Raw genomic sequence first — 25,340 nt, forward strand, 5'->3', positions numbered from 1 at the left:
GTTTTTGTTTTATATTTAGTGAAAGAAAACAAGTTACCACAAATACAATCCAAATTATCATTAGTTTTTTTGATTAATAAAAGATCAGTACACATTGTTTACTTGCGAAACTGTATTTCTGCAATAATTTTCCATGTGTACTATGTGTATGAATTTCCCACCAGAATCAAGGTATTTTCACCATGATTTATTTTCTCCACACGGAATGAAAGCGCATCCAGCTTCGACAAACTAGTCAAAAAACTGGCTCTGCTAACTAGTGTTTGATATTAATGCAGGTTCACTTACTGTCCACCAGGCGGCGCTGAAACACAGATCTGATCTCATGCAATTTGTGCCTAAACCTAAATCTGTGGCTACAATGCTCTTTATATCAGTAACATAGACATGACAGCACGAAATCATGGTTCAACTGTAAACAATGATTATAATTATCATTACTAATAACTAAACAAAACATACATCGACTTAAAATGTGCACATCATAAAAGCCGTCTGAGTTTTGATTGTTTACACATTGAGTGCGTCTATTTGAGTTAAACACAGCTTATCTGTCTTACCCCATCAAAGATTATTCACCAAAACTGCTATAATACACTTGGATTTACACGTCTAGACCTGCCATAAATCACAGATTTGCTTTTTTTATGTGTTTTATTCATTGATTTCTCAGCCCTCTTACCTGCGACTGAACACCACGAGCTCATGATCTGAACAACACTGATTCATTGTCCACAAGAGGGCGCTGACGACCACATCTTGACTTATTTGGCACTTGACATTGAGCTATTTATTTACCTACCTAAAAGATGCATTATATTGTCTGGGTGTCTACATTTTAAATTATATATATCTGGAGCTTAAATGACTTATCAGACTTTAAATTAACGAGGCTTTAACGCTGTAACTCCTCCAGTTAAGAACTCTAGTGCAGTTCTTCATCCGCTCCACCAGGCGGCGCACGCGACTTCCCGTTCAGTCTGACTCGGAGCTTCAGGATGTTGACAGTGTGACGTTTGTTTTGGTGCAGCAGCAGCAGCACGAGTGTACAGTTTTAAACACATAAACTGAAGATGACAGCTCAGTGAGAGTGTTTTAATGTCACTAAACAACATTTAATGCAGTCCGACAACTAAAATAACCGACACACGCTGAGATAAAGGACAGGAATGCAGTGAAAAGCGACTCATCTGTAAGTAACTGTACAGTATTTCTCCTGCTTTGCCTAATGAAGTCTTTATTTCTTGTACTTCAGTCGCAGTTAAGTTCATGTTTAGCACTTATTGAAGTGTCTTTAGTGACATGTTTAAGCAGAGCTCTCCTGTTTGTTTAAACAGCTTTGTTTACATGCTGCTCTCTGTCACTGTCAGACATTTAAGAGCAAATGAGTTGGTAGTTGTTGTTTTATATGTAAAGGCTCTGAGTTAAACAGCCTCTTATTATAAAGTAGAACAAAACATAACATGTGTTCAGAAGCTCTGATGTTCTGCTGTGTTTCTAGAGCTTTCACAGTCAATATTTAGGCTGCAAATGTGTATAATTGTGAATGATTAATTGTAATATCTGTCAGAGTGTGATGTTTAGATCTGCTGTTTGACAGTGTGTTTATTTCTGTGTTTCCTGTAGAGAATGAGGGATGTGTTTGGACCGTACAGTCAACAGAAGCAGAGCTCCGGGACGTTTGGACTACATTTACTGGCGTGATGGACATCTGCTGCGGACAGGTAAGACCTCCCGCTCGTTTTTGTGTTTTGTGCTATCGGTTACCATCACTTCCTTTCTGGAGGGTCAACCCCTCCAGAAAGGAAGTGATGGTAACCGAAACGGGGAGAGAAGGGACGGGGACCCCTTTTTTATAGAGCTAATTTATTTTTTTTTGTAAAAGTAGCATAACCCCTGCTGTACATGGCCCCGTAGGTCAGGGGAGGAACGCTCCATCCTCCCCCTTCATTCACTCCGACACTCACACATATCGCAGTGATCTGGCTGGGATTGAACCAGCGACCTCTTAACCCTTGAGGCAATGCTCTACCACTGAGCCACAGTCACATACCTAATGATATGCTGGAACGTATATTTGACCTGTTCGCCTGTAGGTGAGGTAAAGAGCAAAAGTGAGCAGAGCTGGGCTTCGAACACAAGTTTTGCTGCCAGAATTAAACATGTGCTCAGCCTGACATGGTTCTGATTGAAAGCCGAACGCTCTAACCACTGAGCCACAGAGCTTGTACAATGCATGAGGGTTGTAATCCGAGTTTTATTGGATCAATAAAGAATTATAACGGTGAAAATCAAGCATCAGTGGGGTTCAAACCCGGGTCTTCAAAATGTCAACCTAATGCGCTAACCACTGAACCATAGAGCTTGTGCAGTATGTGTGGGTTGAAATGTGGTTCTTGTTGGATCCCCAAATAATTTTAACAGTGAAATTCAAGCATCAGTGGATTCAAACCCGGGTCTTCAAAATGTAAATCAAATGCTCTAACCGCTGTACTATTGAGCTTGTGTTTTCCATGATGGTTGTAATTCCAGTTTTGTTGGAGCCCCAAAGAATTTTAACAGTGAAATTCAAGTGAAACCCGCTGTGTGAGGGTTTTAATTAGAGTTTTGTTGTATCTCTATATAATTTTCCATAGTGAAATTCAAGCAGCCGTGGGATTCAAACCCGGGTCTCCAAAATGCAAATCGAATGCTCTAACCACTCAACCACAGAGCTGGTCCTCACTGTACATGTTGTAATTCAAGCTTTATTGGACCCCCCAAAGCCTGGCTCCTCATAAGGGCTTTGATGACAGATTTTATGTATATGAGCACTAGTAATTCTCATACTTCAATTGTTCCTCTGCTTTTAATCCTCATCACCAGAAGCAGTGGGAGGTGAGCACCAAGGGAGCAATTAGGAGTTAGGTGACTTGTTCAAGGGCACATTACTTTGAAGGAATGAGAATCAGGAATCGAACTAGGTACCATCCAACTTGAATAGTCCAAGTCCAACTCTCTGACCACTAGGCCACAGTTGCCCAGCCTATTTTAACCTCTGCTTATAACCCCCCATACCTGAAGTAGTGAGAAGTAAAGTCCAAGTCCAACTCACTCATTAGGCCACAACTACCCAACCCTTTTTTTACTTAGTTACCACATGCTTTAGATAACTGAATGCTGCTGTTTAATAATTACTTAGAAATGGACAGATATTGCATCAAATAGAAGGTGATGTTAAAACAAATGACCAAACCAGTTTTAATGAAGTTCATTAAATACATGAAACTGGGTTATTTGAGTATTGACACAAAAATACAAACAATCATGATTCTTATGAAGAACTTTATTAATTATTCATGAAATACACAGAATCATTTGGATATTTAGATACTCTGTAGATGAACTGGAGTCCTGCAGATCTTGATTAGTTGCTTCAGGTGTTTTTAATTGGACTGAGGCTCATCAGGATCAGGAGCTACATTAGACACACAAACTTGATCTATCAACTGTTGTCCACATGAGGGAGCTGACACACATTAACAGCAGACACAGAGTATTGAACTTGACTAAACTGAAGCAAATGTTGTTCCAATCCAGGGTGCCCACATGTCCTGGAAAACCCGGAACATGTATAAACATGAATGAAGTTTCCAGACCTAGAAAACACATGAAACATTAGAGAAAACATCAATTGTCCTGGAAAACTAATTGGCAGAGAAATGTATAAGTTTCTTTAAAGAGCAGTTTAAACATGGTCTGATAACACATTAGCAATATCTGTCAATTTCTAAGTAATTATTGTGAGTTGGACTTAAACTACTCAAGTTGGATGGCAGCTGATTCGATTCCTGGTTCTGATTCCTTCAAAGTGAAGTGCCCTTGAGCAAGGCACATAACTCCTAATTGCTCCCTTGGTGCTAGTCACTTCCCACTACTTCAGGTATGGGGGGTTATAAGCAGAGGTTAAAATAGGCTGGGCAGCTGTGGCCTAGTGGTCAGAGAGTTGCACTTGGACTATTCAAAATGGATGGTACCTAGTTCGATTCCTGATTCTCATTCCTTCAAAGTAATGTGCCCTTGAACAAGTCACCTAACTCCCAATTGCTCCCTTGGTGCTCACCTCTCACTGCTCCTGGTGATGAGGGTTAAAAGCAGAGGAACAATTAAAGTATGAGAATTACTAGTGCTCATATACATAAAATCTGTCATCAAAGCCCTGTTTAACAAATTATTCTTAGCAGATTCATCTTCACCACCAAAAACCAAACTCTATGGCTCAGTGGTTAGGGCATTAGGATTCCATTCAAGAGCCCAGGGTTCAAATCTTGCTGTTGCATACCTTTAAATCATTGTTTTCTAAGTGGATTCATGAGAAAAATGTCCTTAAACATGTGAGCGCAGTGGTCAGAGCATTTGATCTCCTATTTTGAAGAGCCAGGCTTTAATTTCACTGTTAAAATTCTTTGGGGGTCCAATAAAGCTCGAATTACAACACTTACATTGAGGACCAGCTCTGTGGATGAGTGGTTAGAGCATTCGATTAGCATTTTGGAGACCCGGGTTTGAATCCCACGGCTGCTTGAATTTCACTATGAAAAATTATATAGAGATACAACAAAACTCAAACTAAAACCCTCACACAGCGGGTTTCACTTGAATTTCACTGTAAAAATTATTAGGGGATCCAACAAGAACCACATTTTAACCCACACATACTGCACAAGCTCTATGGTTCAGCGGTTAGCGCATTAGGTTGACATTTTGAAGACCGGGGTTTGAATCCCACTGATGCTTGAATTTCACTGTTAAAACTCTCACGGGATCCAACAAAACTCGGATTACAACCCTCATGCATTGTACAAGCTCTGTGGCTCAGTGGTTAGAGCGTTCGGCTTTCAATCAGAAACACGTCAGGCTGAGCACATGTTTAATTCTAGCAGCAAAACTTGTGTTCGAAGCCCAGCTCTGCTCACTTTTGCTCTTTACCTCACCTACAGGTGAACAGGTCAAATATACGTTTCAGCATACCTCTAGGTATGTGACTGTGGCTCAGCGGTAGAGCATTGCCTCAAGGGTTAAGAGGTTGCTGGTTCAATCCCAGCCAGATCACTGCGATATGTGTGAGTGTTGGAGTGAACGAAGGGGGAGGATGGAGCGTTCCTCCCCTGACCTACGGGGCCATGTACAGCAGGGGTTATGCTGCTTTTTACTAAAAAAATAAATTAGCTCTATAAAAAAGGGGTCCCCGTCCCTTCTCTCCCCGTTTCGGTTACCATCACTTCCTTTCTGGAGGGGTTGACCCTCCAGAAAGGAAGTGATGGTAACCGATAGCACAAAACACAAAAACGAGCGGGAGGTCTTACCTGTCCGCAGCAGATGTCCATCACGCCAGTAAATGTAGTCCAAACGTCCCGGAGCTCTGCTTCTGTTGACTGTACGGTCCAAACACATCCCTCATTCTCTACAGGAAACACAGAAATAAACACACTGTCAAACAGCAGCTCTAAACATCACACTCTGACAGATATTACAATTAATCATTCACAATTATACACATTTGCAGCCTAAATATTGACTGTGAAAGCTCTAGACACACAGCAGAACATCAGAGCTTCTGAACACATGTTATGTTTTGTTCTACTTTATAATAAGAGGCTTTTTAACTCAGAGCCTTTACATATAAAACAACAACTACCAACTCATTTGCTCTTAAATGTCTGACAGTGACAGTGAGCAGCATGTAAACAAAGCTGTTTAAACAAACAGGAGAGCTCTGCTTAAACATGTCACTAAAGACACTTCAATAAGTGCTAAACATGAACTTAACTGCGACTGAAGTACAAGAAATAAAGACTTCATGAGGCAAAGCAGGAGAAATACTGTACAGTTACTTACAGATGAGTCGCTTTTCACTGCATTCCTGTCCTTTATCTCAGCGTGTGTCGGTTATTTTAGTTGTCGGACTGCATTAAATGATGTTTAGTGACATTAAAACACTCTCACTGAGCTGTCATCTTCAGTTTATGTGTTTAAAACTGTACACTCGTGCTGCAGCTGCTGCACCAAAACAAACGTCACACTGTCAACATCCTGAAGCTCCGAGTCAGACTGAACGGGAAGTCGCGTGCGCCGCCTGGTGGAGCGGATGGAGAACTGCACTAGAGTTCTTCACTGGAGGAGTTACAGCGTTAAAGCCTCGTTAATTTATAAGTCTGATAAGTCATTTAAGCTCCAGATATATATAATTTAAAATGTAGACACCCAGACAATATAATGCATGTATTAGGTAGGTTCATAAATAGCTCAATGTCAAGTGCCAAATAAGTCAAGATGTAGTCGTCAGCGCCCTCTTGTGGACAATGAATCAGTGTTGTTCAGATCATGAGCTCGTGGTGTTCAGTCGCAGGTAAGAGGGCTGAGAAATCAATGAATAAAACACATTTTAAAAAGCAAATCTGTGATTTATGGCAGGTCTAGACGTGTAAATCCAAGTGTATTATAGCAGTTTTGGTGAATAATCTTTGATGGGGTAAGACAGATAAGCTGTGTTTAACTCAAATAGACGCACTCAATGTGTAAACAATCAAAACTCAGACGGCTTTTATGATGATGTGCACATTTTAAGTCGATGTATGTTTTGTTTAGTTATTAGTAATGATAATTATAATCATTGTTTACAGTTGAACCATGATTTCGTGCTGTCATGTCTATGTTACTGATATAAAGAGCATTGTAGTCACAGATTTAGGTTTAGGCACAAATTGCATGAGATCAGATCTGTGTTTCAGCGCCGCCTGGTGGACAGTAAGTGAACCTGCATTAATATCAAACACTAGTTAGCAGAGCCAGTTTTTTGACTAGTTTGTCGAAGCTGGATGCGCTTTCATTCCGTGTGGAGAAAATAAATCATGGTGAAAATACCTTGATTCTGGTGGGAAATTCATACACATAGTACACATGGAAAATTATTGCAGAAATACAGTTTCGCAAGTAAACAATGTGTACTGATCTTTTATTAATAAAAAAACTAATGATAATTTGGATTGTATATGTGGTAACTTGTTTTCTTTCGCTAAATATAAAACAAAAACAATTAAAACCTGTAAAAATCTATATTTTCAGTCTTTTGTTTATCATAATTATGATTTATAGTTTACAAAATTCAGATTTTTCCCTTTAGAAGTAGACAAGAATTAGAAATACAAAATTGAGTTGCTTTAAACTTAAAATTAATATGAAAAGATCTCAGAATTTATAGATTTAAACGTTTTCTCTTAGACTGAGGAGAAAATGTGTTTGTTTTATTCACTGAACACACTCAAATGAATGCAATATTTGTTAAATAACCTCCTGTTTTTTTCTTATTAGATGACTTCTGTTGGAATGGATCTACACTGATGTCTGTTTTAGTACTCCAGTCCTGGGGACCAACAGAGCTCCACATTTTACATGTCTCTCTTATCAAATACACACAGGTTCCTGAAAACAGGTTGTGAATCAGGCCCCGTATTCACAGAATCTTTTATCTTCTCCTCAACATCAGAAAAAAATTTAAGCTAAGAGTTTCTTTTACAACTTATTCACAAAGCTGCAGATTTAAAAGTTTAAGCTAAGAATGAGGGCGGGTTCAGCTCATTGCTATGGATGATGTCAGCATGCTTATTAACTATGCACACAGTGACTGGATGATAAGCAGGTGAGGAGTCTCTGTCAGAAATGTGTTGATAGACACTTTGCAGAGGACAATATCATGTAGCCATGTTCAAATAAAGGTTTTAAAATGCAGGCTGAGTGAAGAATTGAACTCCTTACTCTTAATTTGACAGTCATTAAATAAAGACTTCTAATGTTTTAAGTTAATGTATTTTCTTAGAAATTAATTAGGCAAATATGTTTTAAAATTACTTTATTTATGTTTTTTTCTACATATTCTCTGAACAATATATCAAAAGGCCACATTTGTATTTATAGTATTTGTATTTATTGTTGAAAATATATATTTTTTGTCAGGTTTTTTTATTTTTGACTGTTTAATAAATAAATAGTATAAATTGTTTAATAAAATTATAAGTTGAAATAAATGAAAGTATATATATTTAAAAACATATTTATTTCCTTACGTGAATTCCTCTTCATTTAAGGCGACAACTTGTTCAAAGCTAATTGTGGTCAAACGTTTCTGTCTAAAATGTTTTCTCTCCAAGGCAGATTGCTGAAAACAGCCATTTTAGGATAGTGTGTACTTTGTTCTTAGTGACTTCACTACTCTTAACATTTCACAGATTTATGAGCTAGTTTTAATGCTCAAACCCTTTGTGAAATACTCTTATAGCAAATATTTAGGATACCTACAATCAGAACGAACTTACACTAAAATATTTCCTTTTAAATTGGAGCGTTAGCAGCTCGTTTTAGCTTTAAGATGTTTCGTGAATACGGCCCCAGATGTTTTAAATAAGAGACTAAATGTGAAGTGCTCAACAGGGATCCATAAATATACATTTGCAGGTGAACTGAATCATAGGGAGAGTGTTTTATCTGCAGTCGAAGCGATGTGTTTTTTCATGTCCTCACTGCTCTTTCTTGTTTGGTTAAACTTGACTAAACTGAAGTTCATTTGTTTTAAACATCATCTGCAAAAAAACAAGATGTGCTTACCATTTGATGGTGATCCTCAGCTTCAAGTGTGTGATCATGATCTCCTCTAACTCGGGGATACTGCATCTGTCTGTTGGAAGGCACAACAACATGTACACATTTGAAATGATTCATATAATGGTGGCTTATTTAGCTTCAGATATGTTTATATTGTAAGTTACTAAATGACAGCTTCATCTTTTATGTGAATCAATTTATACGATTCTTTGAATTGAACTGCAGTGCTCTAAACACCTCAGTTGAATTGATTTGAATAGAATGTAATTAATTGGATTTACTTACAGGCTGAAACTGTAAATGCAAATAAGAACTCAGTCCAGACATGTTGAATGAATCGATTTAGTTGAATCAATTTAAATGATTCATTGAATTGAACAGAATTGCTTTGAACTGTTCAAATGAATTGAATTGCTCTACACCTACAGGTTGAAATGGTGTAACTACAAATAAGAACACAGTCCAAACATGTTGAATGAATCAATTTAAATGATTAATTGAATAGAACTGAACTGTGAACACTTCAAATGAATTGAACTGCTCTACACCTGCAGGTCAAAATGGTGTAAATGGCAATAAGAACACAGTCCAAACATCAATGAATCAATTGAATTGTATCAATTTAAATGATTCATTGAATTGAACTGCTGTAAATGCTTTAAATGAATCGAACTGGTTCAAAGAAAAGAATCTAAAAGCTTCTGTGCTCCTTTCCTATTAATAAAATCCAAAGAAACATTAAAAAACTGCTGTGTCATACATATGAACATACATTAGATAATGTGCTAGAAATGATCAAGTGATTGACGTTTTGCTCAGTCTCTGGCTTTGTTTGTTATGGTTATATGATTGTCTATAATACTCTACAAGTCTTGATATGGAGCTTCAGCACAGATTCTGTGGCTCAGCAGATACAAGTGTTGAACTGTAAACATGGAGCCCTGAGATCAAATCCCATCATTGTTATATTCCACTGTAGCCATTAAATATAAAACAAATGAGCTCAGAGAGCAGCTTTCAGTGTGAAAACCACAGTGGTGTGAGTGGTGAAACTCTGGTCTGGATAGGATCATGGGTTCAGTGAAAACCTCACTGAGTTCAAACCTCGCTATTACATTAATTTAGTGTCATTATGTGCAACAAAGTCCCATAAACTTCTGAAACACACATGAGTGCCATGGTGGCGCTACTGGCTGAACACATGTCCTCCATGGTCAAGGCTGTGTAAAGACTTGGGTTCAAAGCCCAGCTCTGCTCACATTTATTCTGTGGCCACCTACAGGTGAATTGGGCAAATATAAACTCCAGCATATCACTAGGTATGTGACTGTGGCTCAGTGGTAGAGCATTGCCTCAAGGGTTAAGAGGTCGCTGGTTCAATCCCAGCCAGATCACTGCGATATGTGTGAGTGTCGGAGTGAATGAAGGGGGAGGATGGAGCGTTCCTCCCCTGACCTACGGGGCCATGTACAGCAGGGGTTATGCTACTTTTTACTAAAAAAATAAATTAGCTCTATAAAAAAGGGGTCCCCGTCCCTTCTCTCCCCGTTTCGGTTACCATCACTTCCTTTCTAGAGAGGTGACCTCTCCAGAAAGGAAGTGATGATAACCGATAGCACAAAACATAAAAACGAGCAGGAGGTCTTACCTGTCCGCAGCAGATGTCCATCACTCCAATAAATGTAGTCCAAACGCCCCAAAGCCTTGCGCCTGTTGACTGTACGGTCCAAACACATCCCTCATTCTGTAGAGAAACCACACAAAAAATGTTTAGGTTTACTAAAAAAAATTCAGAGAGCAAAGAAGCACACACAAATATATGTATTATAGGGTTATATAAATATATATGGTTAGTAATCAATAACATGTGTGGGTTAGGGATTTTATCAGGATAAATCAATTTGAATGAGTTTTTAAGTTAATTTATAATTAAATACATTTAGATTTTAGATAAAAAGTTAGATGTCTAAAATCTTAGACACGCCCCCTTTTTAACTTTTCTCCCAGGGTTGCTATTGGTCAACTATGCCACATCCTGAAAAATAACCAATCCGGGAAGGGAAGCGCGATCATTTCTACGCTGATTGGTCAGATTTGTTGTCAATCACGTTGTTTGACAGCGTGTAAACACTCATTCTCGAAACGACATTTTGATAACTGACAAAGTGTGTTCATTTCAATCAAAAAGTGCAGTAAAATATGTGTAATTGTCTTTACGTTTGTGCTCGATTTACAATACTTTATTTTAGGATAAAGACGTTCGTCCGGTTCCTAAGAAAAACACAGATACATCGTAACGTAAACACGAAACTCATTTATACTTTAATAAATGTGTCAGCTTATCTATCACATTTCTTTTGCTACTATTACAGTATTGAGGCTTGTGGTCGATGCCGCATTTCAATCAGCCTTTATTTAACATGTTCTGGAAACTCAATGTAAAATACGCGCTGTTGTAAACAGCGGAAACGCCCACACCGTGAAGCCACAGTTTATTACCTTTTGTAAACGACTCTAATCAGTCGACTACATTCAGTAGTTCATATTATATTCAGCGCAACACATTTTCATTGAACACGTGTTTTGTAAACGCAAAACGTGATGTTTGTTTTCATTACTCACGTTGTCATGACGAGCGTGCTGCTGTCTTCTAAAGTTCTACGTCTTCCCACCTGATTCGTGTTGATTCAAGCTGAACATTGCTTCTGCCGCCTAGTGGAGTGGAAGAAAAACTGCAGTTTCTACAGGAAGAGATTTCCTCCATTATTGACTATATTCCAAAACGACATACATGTTGACATTTTTATACTTGATGAAATGTCAATATTAAAATGTTAATAAATGTTGTGTATTAGGCAGGAAAGAAATATATGAACATCAGCTCCCTCTTGTGGAAAATAAGTGTATCAACATATTCGTGTTCAGCCAGAGGTGAGAATAAAAACTAAAATATGATTCTGCCAAGATCTTGACCAGAATAACATGGATTAATTTTTGATAGATCATCCAAATCATCTTGCTTTGACGAAATCAGATAATAGAAATCTGATCTGATGTTTACAACTTTATATATCATGGAGTTCTTGGTATAAAATGTGTTAAACATTGACATACAATCTTTACACAGTTCTTAAAGCACGTACTCTTACCTGTTCACCTTGCTCCAATATTTCAGGTGCAAAATCTATTATATTTTGTTCCTAAATTCCGATTGAACGGTCCTAAGTGCGATCAGTACACCATTTTCCCAAAGGCCAACATGATGGTGTAGATTTTCATCATTCAACCGAACTGAAAATGATGTCCAGGTGCAGGATAATTAAGCATGCATGTGTCAAATAATCACAACCACAAAGAAAACTAAAGCAGATGGAAATAATCCACAACCTTAACACTTCTTTATTTATTTTATTTCCATTTTTTCCCTTAAATTGTGCTTTAAGCAGGGCAGATATTTCAATCATTGCATGTTGGACATTTATTAATGCCTGTAATACAACAGAATTTAGAAACTGCTTATAAACAAGTTTTAAAAATGACATTCACACTCATCCAAAGCAAACACACCAATCAAAAACATGCACACACAGCATCAGGAGATTGTGATATCTCTGTCTAGTGTTAGCATGTAAAGTCCCATCACTGTAACATGGAGTTCACATTCCTCTTGTGTTCATAAAGAGAGCTGCACTGACTGCTTGGTCGCAGAGGTGATTTCAGCTGTCCTGCAGGAGGTCAAATGTTCCACTGGAAATCACTTGATGCTTGTCTTCTTCCTTTAACAAAAGACAAATCACATCAATTTTAATGCACTTTTAAAGATTTTTTACATCTATAATTCTGAGAAATAAAATAAAACGACCCTTTACTGTAAAATTTGTGGATATATAAAAAGTACATTTAGTTTAGTTTGAAGCTTTATTAATCCTCAATTCATTTTGACATGGCGGTGCTTCACATATAACAATGACACGCTTAACACAATAACATCAAGTACACAAACAAAAAACTGAAAGAAAAAAAATAATGATAAAAAACTCAACGACAATAATAATTTATATAAAACAATCATTTAAATAATGAATAATAATAAATAATAATCCATTCTTTTTTTCTAATTTCTGCTTTAAGCAGAGCAGTCTACATAATTAGAGATTGTAGGTGCTTTGTGTTTTAGATAATTAAGCATGTGTCAAATAATTACAATCCTGAAAAACAATGAACAGAATCCACAACCTTAACACTGTTTTTCATTATTTTTTATATAATTTGTGCTTTAAACAGAAGAGTTCATTAAAACTGTTAAAAATTAAAATCAAATCAAAAGAAAAGGTGAGGTTGAGGTAAAAACTAAATAAATTAACCTCAAAATAAGTGTAAAGATTAGAGAATGCTCTGTATAGGTTCTATTTAGGTATGGGTTATTACAAAGAATGTGTCTGCAACCTTATAAGAAGAAGCATGTTGGACATTTAATAATGATCTTAATACAACAGAATTTAGAGGTATAAGTTAACCCTTTAACTGCCCCGCCAAGAAAAAAAATGGATTGCATTTCTCAACTCCTAATGTGGCTAGTTTTGTTTTTTCAACACATCCCATAATTTCTACAATATCAGCCTCCACCAAATGCTTGATATGTCGGTTTATGGTAAAAGTACCAGAATTAATACACCATGAACAATCTGAAAATATGAAGTGTGAGACCATTTTATTTAAAATCATAATCAAAATAAAACATTTATGAACACTAAATCATCTTTAGTTTTTTAATTATGCCATCAAATGTTTCAGATTCTTATTTAACATGCTTTTTTGTTTGTATTTTGCTTACAGTAAAATTAAAATCAAGTGTAATAGTGCAACAGGATTGTGTTTGTTTGATTTTTGTGTAAAGCAACAATGCTGTGTAGTTATTATTCATTATTTCAAACAGTCATTCTATATGGTCAACCATTTAATAGAGCAGGCGGTTAAAGGGTTAAGCAGGGCAGTTATTTAAATGATAGTATGTTGGACATGTAATAATGCCTGTAATACAACAGAATCTAGAGGTATATAGTATAAGTATATAGTAGTATATAGTATAAGAGTATAAGTTTGTAATTATGTTCATATCTGCAGACTTCTCATTATTAATAGCAACATGTACATACATACATCATCATTAATCTCTGTTCATAGCTAATACAACCTGTATATATTGTTCATAGTACATCCATCTGTAAATATTACCCATACTTTTTCTATAACTGCTCCTTATAACCTTTACCTATATCCTGCACTTGCTGCTATTGCACTCCTGGTTAGACCTAAACTGTATTTCGTTGCCTTGTACTTATACATTTGTAATACACTTGAATTTAATCTAAAGTTCTGAAAAGGTAAGCTTAAGGTAAAATATATTAAATAAATAAACCTCAGAGTGTGCGTAAACATCAGAAAATGGTCTGTATAGGGTTTATTTATGTATAGGTTATTACAAAGAACGTGTCTGCAACATTATAAGATGTTTTTGGTTATAAACATGTATAAAAGAGAGAGAATATTATCTATAAAGCATGTTCTTATTAATATCAATATTGCTAAAATGTCCTTGGCAAAATCTGGGAATGTTGGTTTATGATTACAAATTTTAATCTAGAAATAACCAATACAGAATGTTTGAATATGCTCTCTTTAGGTAATTACTAAAACAAGTTCTTGTAATCTTGTAATTTATGAATAGTTTATGATTAATAATATATAATAAATTATTTCTAACAGAGATCCTTCCTGCAACATTGTGGGAAGGTTAACAGCAGCTATAGATGAATGTGTAGTGTTTGTTTGGGTCTCTTCAGTTTGACTCACTGACCGTTGGTGGTTGTTCTTTAGTGGCAGGAGCAGCATCGTATACAGGATTACTGATGTTTGGACTGGATTCTGATGGGATGACATCTTCCCCTTCATCCTCCTAACATTATAATAAAGAATAATTATGTATTAGCAAATAAAATATGTGTGCATATATATGATGGCTATCAGCTCAATGATATATAAGCATGAACACAAAGACCTTAAAATAGTGGAACTGAAATGGCTTTGTTTTATGTGTGTAGAAATTGTATTTCACGAATCCAGCCACTACGATGAGGATGATGAGCCCCAGGATGCCGATGCCCATCCCAGCCTGATGAGCCGGGTGGAAGGATGGAGGTGGAGGCGCTTTCAGTGGGCCCTGCAGAACGTGGATCATCCCGTTGGATGCAAAAATGTTGGAGTCTATGACATACCGGTCATTGATGTATCCTGAGGAGGTCTGAGAGGATCGAGACAAGCAGTGTTTGTCAATGTGACTCAAATGTGTTGACATAATGGAAGCGAATAGCAGATATTCTCACCATTTTTTGAGGGTTCTGGAGGTCAGGCACACCGGTGATGGTCAGACTGGAGCCCAGTCGTGTTCGGACATGAGTGACGTTAATAAGGGCCTGCAGTATTAAAGCCCTCCCATCCAGTAGATGGTGCTCTATGTCTCTGCCACTTAAAGTCTGGTCAACACATAAGACAAATAATCAGCCTGGTGTCTCAAGGAAACATAACTAGTTGTTTTTAGTGTTTTGTGGTTAATTTATGCACACAGTCTTTTAATTTCAGCCAGCCTCATCGCTTCCAGTGAACTGCCTTTCCATTATAAAATTGCCACATTTAAGGTCTGATTTCTTTCAAAATAAGTGACCTTCACTGCCTGATAAATAAACAATATGAAGTGGGTCTCAGACCAGACAGCAAGCACTGCATTCAATTCCTTCCCCCCCACCATATCTTTAAAATATGACAGCTTATTTCACCCCAGTATTTTCAATGGAGTTTCTGCGTTAGCCTGCTGATCCTGACGATGCTATCGGTCTATTATCTCGTTTTACGCTTGAATAAATTACATTACAACATCAACGCAAAGCTTTCACTGGAAGTTTCTCATTGGCTGAAAAACGCTAGCTGTGTGGCACTAAACCAAACCCCACCCCTAAACCCAACTGTCATTGGGGGATGAGCAATTCGTACTATGAATGAGTTCATACGAATTCATATGAATTAGTGACTAAATCAAAATATTACGTAAAAAATATTACATATATGAGATTTTAACCATTTTTAAATGTAAATGTTCCTAAAACGTAAAAGTCGTGTTGAATATTTTCAATAAAAACTTAAACATTTACACAAATTCTATTTTAAATAAATGCTGGGTTGTACTTTATTTAGTTTTTTACTAATAAAAAAACAGATTAATTACAAAAACATATCTAGCAGTGTTGAAAAAGAGACTTCATTCATTCATTCATTTTCCTTCAGCTTAGTGCCTTATTTATCAGGGGTATACACAGCGGAATGAACCCCAACTATTGCAGCATATATTTTACGCAGCGGATGCCCTTCCAGCCACAACCCAGCACTGGGAAATATAAAAGACTTCTTTCAAACAAAAGTTAGGAGTTATGGAGTTAACAATGAAGACAAAAATGTTGTGGTAATGCATCTAGCATTAACAGTGGCAGAATAAAAGAAAACTGTATCATCTGACAAAATCAAGTTTTCTTAATACTATCAAACCTACTACATTTCACTGTAAAATATAGTTATGTGCTGAAATAAAATGAAATGACATTTTACAATATGGAAACTGTCATGATTACCAGTGAACAAACCACCAAAGATCGCTGGAAAACATGACAGAAGTGTAATCAGTCTGGATCTGGAACCGGTTGTGTGTGTATGTGTGTATGTATGTGTGTGTGTGTGTGTGTGTGTGTGTGTTTGCCAAAAGTGGCCCACATATGTTTTAAAATAACTGGGCCACATTTGGCATATCTTCTCTGGGCCACTATAGGCTCAAATCCACATTAGCCATAGCTTATTGTGCCAAATATTTGCCAAAAGTGGCCCACATATGTCTTAGGATAATTGGGCGACATTTGCACCTACACATGTTTTTATGTTTAGACCCAGATTACCCTAAAATGACTGTCACATTTTTGCCAACTGTGGCCCACATTTGTCCTCTGTCATTTGGGCTCTACCATTTTCCACATGGGCCACATTATGCTCAAAGTCAGATTACATTTTGCCATAAGTGCCTGAAATGGCCTATATATGATTTGATTCTTTGGCCCCCTTTTGCCATTGTACAGGTGGGTCACTTCAGGCTCACATTCATTTTGTCTGGGCCGAAGGAAGACCACCTGTGCTGCATAACTGCCTAAAGTGGCCCACATTTGTATGCTATCTGGGTAGCATTGTAATGAAAATAATAATAATAAATAAATCAAGGAATAAATAAAAAATAAAATAAAAATAAACAAATGATGAAATATGAGCCTACGGTAGGAAACATGTAACAGTACATTAATACAAATCCATTCACAAGTCACAACTGTGTTCCAAGTCACAAAAAGTGTGCTGGTTTGGTCTCCCTCAAACATGGAGGAATTATTACAAAACAATCACATTTGAGTACTGGTTGAACTGACTGAACTTATGGATTAGATGACTACCCTAGACATTATGGAACTTCTTGAAGCACTCAATGTGCATTGGCCTGGCACACTCACAGGAAAATGTTGTGTGACCATCACAGACTGACACAGAATAACATATGGAGGACATAGAGTCTCTGTGTTATACCACCATTCACAATTGTGACCGTCTTCAATTATAAGCAGTTTGACAACAGAAAATACCAATGTAATAATATAATTTTAATATGCATGTATAAATAACCCTTTCACGATGATGCACAAGATGTATTGCCTATTTAAAAATTAACTCAGAAAACTTACCTGTCATTTCTGAGCTTTGACATTATTCTTCCATTCAGATGGCAGAACTAGGAAATGAATGTTTATGGTCACATAACCAAACTACCCAATCGTGTTAGACCTGCCCTGAACTCATTTAGACATCTTAAATTTTCATTATATATGAACATGTGCTTTATACTAAGAGTTGCTTTTTAATACTACAGAAAAATATGCAAGAAAAAATTGTTCACAGTTGTGACCGGTGGGATTAAATGGGTTAAGACTTTATTCTAGTAAACCTTTAAATCTGCAGCTTTGTGAATAAGTTGTAAAAGAAACTCTTAGCTTAAAACTTTTTCTGATGATGAGGAGAAGATAAAAGATTCTGTGAATACGGGGCCTGATTCACAACCTGTTTTCAGGAACCTGTGTGTATTTGATAAGAGAGACATGTAAAATGTGGAGCTCTGTTGGTCCCCAGGACTGGAGTACTAAAACAGACATCAGTGGAGATCCATTCCAACAGAAGTTATCTAATAAGAAAAAAACAGGAGGTTATTTAACAAATATTGCATTCATTTGAGTGTGTTCAGTGAATAAAACAAACACATTTTCTCCTCAGTCTAAGAGAAAAAGTTTAAATCTATAAATTCTGAGATCTTTTCATATTAATTTTAAGTTTAAAGCAACTCAATTTTGTATTTCTAATTCTTGTCTACTTCTGAGGGGAAAAAAATCTGAATTTTGTAAACTATAAATCATAATTACGATAAAGAAAAGACTGAAAATATTGATTTTTACAGGTTTTAATTGTTTTTGTTTTATATTTAGTGAAAGAAAACAAGTTACCACATATACAATCCAAATTATCATTAGTTTTTTTATTAATAAAAGATCAGTACACATTGTTTACTTGCGAAACTGTATTGCTGCAATATTTTTCCATGTGTACTATGTGTATGAATTTCCCACCAGAATCAAGGTATTTTCACCATGATTTATTTTCTCCACACGGAATGAAAGCGCATCCAGCTTCGACAAACTAGTCAAAAAACTGGCTCTGCTAACTAGTGTTTGATATTAATGCAGGTTCACTTACTGTCCACCAGGCGGCGCTGAAACACAGATCTGATCTCATGCAATTTGTGCCTAAACCTAAATCTGTGGCTACAATGCTCTTTATATCAGTAACATAGACATGACAGCACGAAATCATGGTTCAACTGTAAACAATGATTATAATTATCATTACTAATAACTAAACAAAACATACATCGACTTAAAATGTACACATCATCATAAAAGCCGTCTGAGTTTTGATTGTTTACACATTGAGTGCGTCTATTTGAATTAAACACAGCTTATCTGTCTTACCCCATCAAAGATTATTCACCAAAACTGCTATAATACACTTGGATTTACACGTCTAGACCTGCCATAAACCACAGATTTGCTTTTTAAAATGTGTTTTATTCATTGATTTCTCAGCCCTCTTACCTGCGACTGAACACCACGAGCTCATGATCTGAACAACACTGATTCATTGTCCACAAGAGGGCGCTGACGACCACATCTTGACTTATTTGGCACTTGACATTGAGCTATTTATTAACCTACCTAATAGATGCATTATATTGTCTGAGTGTCTACATTTTAAATTATATATATCTGGAGCTTAAATGACTTATCAGACTTTAAATAAACGAGGCTTTAACGCTGTAACTCCTCCAGTGAAGAACTCTAGTGCAGTTCTCCATCCGCTCCACAAGGCGGCGCACGCGACTTCCCGTTCAGTCTGACTCGGAGCTTCAGGATGTTGACAGTGTGACGTTTGTTTTGGTGCAGCAGCTGCAGCACGAGTGTACAGTTTTAAACACATAAACTGAAGATGACAGCTCAGTGAGAGTGTTTTAATGTCACTAAACATCATTTAATGCAGTCCGACAACTAAAATAACCGACACACGCTGAGATAAAGGACAGGAATGCAGTGAAAAGCGACTCACCTGTAAGTAACTGTACAGTATTTCTCCTGCTTTGCCTCATGAAGTCTTTATTTCTTGTACTTCAGTCGCAGTTAAGTTCATGTTTAGCACTTATTGAAGTGTCTTTAGTGACATGTTTAAGCAGAGCTCTCCTGTTTGTTTAAACAGCTTTGTTTACATGCTGCTCTCTGTCACTGTCAGACATTTAAGAGCAAATGAGTTGGTAGTTGTTGTTTTATATGTAAAGGCTCTGAGTTAAACAGCCTCTTATTATAAAGTAGAACAAAACATAACATGTGTTCAGAAGCTCTGATGTTCTGCTGTGTTTCTAGAGCTTTCACAGTCAATATTTAGGCTGCAAATGTGTATAATTGTGAATGATTAATTGTAATATCTGTCAGAGTGTGATGTTTAGATCTGCTGTTTGACAGTGTGTTTATTTCTGTGTTTCCTGTAGAGAATGAGGGATGTGATTGGACCGTACAGTCAACAGAAGCAGAGCTCCGGGACGTTTGGACTACATTTACTGGCGTGATGGACATCTGCTGCGGACAGGTAAGACCTCCCGCTCGTTTTTGTGTTTTGTGCTATCGGTTACCATCACTTCCTTTCTGGAGGGTCAACCCCTCCAGAAAGGAAGTGATGGTAACCGAAACGGGGAGAGAAGGGACGGGGACCCCTTTTTTATAGAGCTAATTTATTTTTTTAGTAAAAAGTAGCATAACCCCTGCTGTACATGGCCCCGTAGGTCAGGGGAGGAACGCTCCATCCTCCCCCTTCATTCACTCCAACACTCACACATATCGCAGTGATCTGGCTGGGATTGAACCAGCGACCTCTTAACCCTTGAGGCAATGCTCTACCACTGAGCCACAGTCACATACCTAGTGATATGCTGAAACGTATATTTGACCTGTTCACCTGTAGGTGAGGTAAAGAACAAAAGTGAGCAGAGCTGGGCTTCGAACACAAGTTTTGCTGCTAGAATTAAACATGTGCTCAGCCTGATGTGTTTCTGATTGAAAGCCAAACGCTCTAACCACTGAGCCACAGAGCTTGTACAATGCATGAGGGTTGTAATCCGAGTTTTGTTGGATCAATAAAGAATTATAACGGTGAAAATCAAGCATCAGTGGGGTTCAAACCCCGGTCTTCAAAATGTCAACCTAATGCGCTAACCGCTGAACCATAGAGCTTGTGCAGTATGTGTGGGTTAAAATGTGGTTCTTGTTGGATACCCTAATAATTTTTACAGTGAAATTTATGCAACAGTGGATTCAAACCCGGGTCTTCAAAATGTAAATCAAATGCTCTAACCACTGTACTATTGAGCTTGTGTTTTCCATGTTTGTAATTCCACTTTTGTTGGATCCCCAAAGAATTTTAACAGTGAAATTCAAGTGAAACCCGCTGTGTGAGGGTTTTAATTAAGAGTTTTGTTGTATCTCTATATAATTTTCCATAGTGAAATTCAAGCAGCCGTGGGATTCAAACCCGGGTCTCCAAAATGCAAATCGAATGCTCTAACCACTCAACCACAGAGCTGGTCCTCACTGTAAGTGGTGTAATTCAAGCTTTATTGGACCCCCAAAGCCTGGCTCCTCATTAGGGCTTTGATGACAGATTTTATGTATATGAGCACTAGTAATTCTCATACTTCAATTGTTCCTCTGCTTTTAACTCTCATCACCAGGAGCAGTGGGAGGTGAGCACCAAGGGAGCAATTAGGAGTTAGGTGACTTGTTCAAGGGCACATTACTTTGAAGGAATGAGAATCAGGAATCGAACTAGGTACCATCCAACTTGAATAGTCCAAGTCCAACTCTCTGACCACTAGGCCACAGTTGCCCAGCCTATTTTAACCTCTGCTTATAACCCCCCATACCTGAAGTAGTGGGAAGTAAAGTCCAAGTCCAACTCACTGACCATTAGGCCACAACTACCCAACCCTTTTTTTACTTAGTTACCACATGCTTTAGATAACTGAATGCTGCTGTTTAATAATTACTTAGAAATGGACAGATATTGCATCAAATAGAAGGTGATGTTAAAACAAATGACCAAACCACAGTTTTAATGAAGTTCATTAAATACATGAAACTGGGTTATTTGAGTATTGACACAAAAATACAAACAATCATGATTCTTATGAAGAACTTTATTAATTATTCAAGTAATACACAGCATCATTTGGATATTTAGATACTCTGTAGATGAACTGGAGTCCTGCAGATCTTGATTAGTTGCTTCAGGTGTTTTTAATCGGACTGAGGCTCATCAGGATCAGGAGCTACATTAGACACACAAACTTGATCTATCAACTGTTGTCCACATGAGGGAGCTGACACACATTAACAGCAGACACAGAGTATTAAACTTGACTAAACTGAAGCAAATGTTGTTCCAATCCAGGGTGCCCACATGTCCTGGAAAACCCGGAACATGTATAAACATGAATGAAGTTTCCAGACCTAGAAAACACAAGGAACATTAGAGAAAACATCAATTGTCCTGAAAAAACTAATTGGCAGAGAAATGTATGTCTCCCTTGGTGCTAGTCACTTCCCACTACTTCAGGTATGGGGGGTTATAAGCATTGGTTAAAATAGGCTGGGCAGCTGTGGCCTAGTGGTCAGAGAGTTGCACTTGGACTATTCAAAATGGATGGTACTTAGTTCGATTCCTGATTCTCATTCCTTCAAAGTAATGTGCCCTTGAACAAGTCACTTAACTCCTAATTGCTCCCTTGGTGCTCACCTCCCACTGCTCCAGGTGAGGGGGGTTAAAAGCAGAGGAACAATTAAAGTATGAGAATTACTAGTGCTGATATGCATCAAGTCTCTCATCAAAGCCCTGTTTAACAAATTATTCTTAGCAGATTCATCTTCACCACCAAAAACCAAACTCTATGGCTCAGTGGTTAGAGCATTAGGATTCCACTCAAGAGCCCAGGGTTCAAATCCTGCTGTTGCATACCTTTAAATCATTGTTTTCTAAGTGGATTCATGAGAAAAATGTCCTTAAACATGTGAGCGCAGTGGTCAGAGCATTTGATCTCCTATTTTGAAGAGCCAGGCTTTAATTTCACTGTTAAAATTCTTTGGGGGTCCAATAAAGCTCGAATTACAACACTTACAGTGAGGACCAGCCCTGTGGTTGAGTGGTTAGAGCAATCGATTTGCATTTTGGAGACCCGGGTTTGAATCCCACGGCTGCTTGAATTTCACTATGAAAAATTATATAGAGATACAACAAAACTCAAATTAAAACCCTCACACAGCGGGTTTTGCTTGAATTTCACTGTAAAACTTCTTTGGGGATCCAACAAAACTGGAATTACAACCATCATGGAAAACACAAGCTCAATAGTACAGTGGTTAGAGCATTTGATTTACATTTTGAAGACCCGGGTTTGAATCCACTGTTGCTTGAATTTCACTGTTAAAATTTTTTAGGGGATCCAACAAGAACCACATTTTAACCCACACATACTGCACAAGCTCTATGGTTCAGCGGTTAGCACATTAGGTTGACATTTTGAAGACCGGGGTTTGAATCCCACTGATGCTTGAATTTCACTAGTAAAACTCTCACGGGATCCAACAAAACTCGGATTACAACCCTCATGCATTGTACAAGCTCTGTGGCTCAGTGGTTAGAGCGTTCGGCTTTCAATCAGAAACACGTCAGGCTGAGCACATGTTTAATGCTAGCAGCAAAACTTGTGTTCGAAGCCCAGCTCTGCTCACTTTTGCTCTTTACCTCACCTACAGGTGAACAGGTCAAATATACGTTCCAGCATATCACTAGGTATGTGACTGTGGCTCAGCGGTAGAGCATTGCCTCAAGGGTTAAGAGGTCGCTGGTTCAATCCCAGCCAGATCACTGCGATATGTGTGAGTGTTGGAGTGAATGAAGGGGGAGGATGGAGCGTTCCTCCCCTGACCTACGGGGCCATGTACAGCAGGGGTTATGCTACTTTTTACTAAAAAAATAAATTAGCTCTATAAAAAAGGGGTCCCCGTCCCTTCTCTCCCCGTTTCGGTTACCATCACTTCCTTTCTGGAGGGGTTGACCCTCCAGAAAGGAAGTGATGGTAACCGATAGCACAAAACACAAAAACGAGCGGGAGGTCTTACCTGTCCGCAGCAGATGTCCATCACGCCAGTAAATGTAGTCCAAACGTCCCGGAGCTCTGCTTCTGTTGACTGTACGGTCCAAACACATCCCTCATTCTCTACAGGAAACACAGAAATAAACACACTGTCAAACAGCAGATCTAAACATCACACTCTGACAGATATTACAATTAATCATTCACAATTATACACATTTGCAGCCTAAATATTGACTGTGAAAGCTCTAGAAACACAGCAGAACATCAGAGCTTCTGAACACATGTTATGTTTTGTTCTACTTTATAATAAGAGGCTGTTTAACTCAAAGCCTTTACATATAAAACAACAACTACCAACTCATTTGCTCTTAAATGTCTGACAGTGACAGAGAGCAGCATGTAAACAAAGCTGTTTAAACAAACAGGAGAGCTCTGCTTAAACATGTTACTAAAGACACTTCAATAAGTGCTAAACATGAACTTAACTGCGACTGAAGTACAAGAAATAAAGACTTCATGAGGCAAAGCAGGAGAAATACTGTACAGTTACTTACAGGTGAGTCGCTTTTCACTGCATTCCTGTCCTTTATCTCAGCGTGTGTCGGTTATTTTAGTTGTCGGACTGCATTAACTGATGTTTAGTGACATTAAAACACTCTCACTGAGCTGTCATCTTCAGTTTATGTGTTTAAAACTGTACACTCGTGCTGCTTCTGCTGCTGCTGCACCAAAACAAACGTCACACTGTCAACATCCTGAAGCTCCGAGTCAGACTGAACGGGAAGTCGCGTGCGCCGCCTGGTGGAGCGGATGGAGAACTGCACTAGAGTTCTTAACTGGAGGAGTTACAGCGTTAAAGCCTCGTTTATTTAAAGTCTGATAAGTCATTTAAGCTCCAGATATATATAATTTAAAATGTAGACACCCAGACAATATAATGCATCTATTAGGTAGGTTAATAAATAGCTCAATGTCAAGTGCCAAATAAGTCAAGATGTGGTCGTCAGCGCCCTCTTGTGGACAATGAATCAGTGTTGTTCAGATCATGAGCTCGTGGTGTTCAGTCGCAGGTAAGAGGGCTGAGAAATCAATGAATAAAACACATTTTAAAAAAGCAAATCTGTGATTTATGGCAGGTCTAGACGTGTAAATCCAAGTGTATTATAGCAGTTTTGGTGAATAATCTTTGATGGGGTAAGACAGATAAGCTGTGTTTAACTCAAATAGACGCACTCAATGTGTAAACAATCAAAACTCAGACGGCTTTTATGATGATGTGCACATTTTAAGTCGATGTATGTTTTGTTTAGTTATTAGTAATGATAATTATAATCATTGTTTACAGTTGAACCATGATTTCGTGCTGTCATGTCTATGTTACTGATATAAAGAGCATTGTAGCCACAGATTTAGGTTTAGGCACAAATTGCATGAGATCAGATCTGTGTTTCAGCGCCGCCTGGTGGACAGTAAGTGAACCTGCATTAATATCAAACACTAGTTAGCAGAGCAGTTTTTTGACTAGTTTGTCGAAGCTGGATGCGCTTTCATTCCGTGTGGAGAAAATAAATCATGGTGAAAATACTTTGATTCTGGTGGGAAATTCATACACATAGTACACATGGAAAAATATTGCAGAAATACAGTTTCGCAAGTAAACAATGTGTACTGATCTTTTATTAATAAAAACTAATGATAATTTGGATTGTATATGTGGTAACTTGTTTTCGTTCACTAAATATAAAACAAAAACATTTAAAACCTGTAAAAATCTATATTTTTAGTCTTTTGTTTATCGTAATTATGATTTATAGTTTTC

General features: G+C 37.6%; 2 protein-coding genes and 3 long non-coding RNA genes across 10 annotated transcripts in view; 3 read left to right on the forward strand and 2 right to left on the reverse strand.

Annotated features, from left to right (window-relative positions):
• The window catches only part of LOC130223169 (uncharacterized), a 15,964-nt gene extending 14,127 nt beyond the window's left edge, over positions 1-1,837 (forward strand). Inside the window, exon 4 of the long non-coding RNA XR_008836603.1 lies at positions 1,627-1,837. This is a non-coding gene — a long non-coding RNA (uncharacterized LOC130223169). The remainder of the gene's footprint in view (positions 1-1,626) is intronic.
• LOC130223165 (stabilin-2-like) overlaps positions 1-24,263 on the reverse strand; it is a 26,897-nt gene extending 2,634 nt beyond the window's left edge. The window contains exons 1-5 of one of the 5 annotated variants that reach the window (XR_008836600.1): positions 11,260-11,356; positions 10,286-10,381; positions 8,641-8,710; positions 5,346-5,443; positions 3,305-3,638 (exon numbers count right to left, since the gene is read on the reverse strand). Coding sequence is in view for 2 of the 5 variants with exons in the window: in XM_056455884.1 (XP_056311859.1) it covers positions 8,641-8,706 (66 nt within the window). In the remaining 3 variants the exon portion in view is untranslated. Of the gene's footprint in view, positions 1-3,304; positions 3,639-5,345; positions 5,444-5,877; positions 5,969-8,640; positions 8,711-10,285; positions 10,382-11,259; positions 11,358-23,543; positions 23,642-24,075 lie in introns of those variants that run through there. The other 4 variants (XM_056455884.1, XM_056455885.1, XR_008836602.1 and 1 more) reach the window with 4 other exon arrangements.
• Positions 6,170-7,767, forward strand: LOC130223173 (uncharacterized). The gene is made up of 2 exons (XR_008836609.1): positions 6,170-6,388; positions 7,351-7,767. It is a non-coding gene; the product is annotated as an uncharacterized LOC130223173 (long non-coding RNA).
• The window catches only part of LOC130223166 (stabilin-2-like), a 22,235-nt gene continuing 8,916 nt past the window's right edge, over positions 12,022-25,340 (reverse strand). For both annotated transcript variants that reach the window (XM_056455888.1, XM_056455886.1), the window contains exons 4-7: positions 15,021-15,170; positions 14,696-14,938; positions 14,495-14,593; positions 12,022-12,413 (exon numbers count right to left, since the gene is read on the reverse strand). In XM_056455888.1, the coding sequence (XP_056311863.1) occupies positions 12,354-12,413; positions 14,495-14,593; positions 14,696-14,938; positions 15,021-15,170 (552 nt within the window). In that variant the 3' untranslated portion in view covers positions 12,022-12,353. The remainder of the gene's footprint in view (positions 12,414-14,494; positions 14,594-14,695; positions 14,939-15,020; positions 15,171-25,340) is intronic.
• Positions 24,206-25,340, forward strand: part of LOC130223175 (uncharacterized) — a 1,761-nt gene continuing 626 nt past the window's right edge. The window contains exon 1 of the long non-coding RNA XR_008836611.1: positions 24,206-24,591. This is a non-coding gene — a long non-coding RNA (uncharacterized LOC130223175). The remainder of the gene's footprint in view (positions 24,592-25,340) is intronic.

The sequence above is a fragment of the Danio aesculapii genome, chromosome 4, assembly GCF_903798145.1.
Source record: "Danio aesculapii chromosome 4, fDanAes4.1, whole genome shotgun sequence".
Lineage (NCBI taxonomy): Eukaryota > Metazoa > Chordata > Actinopteri > Cypriniformes > Danionidae > Danio > Danio aesculapii.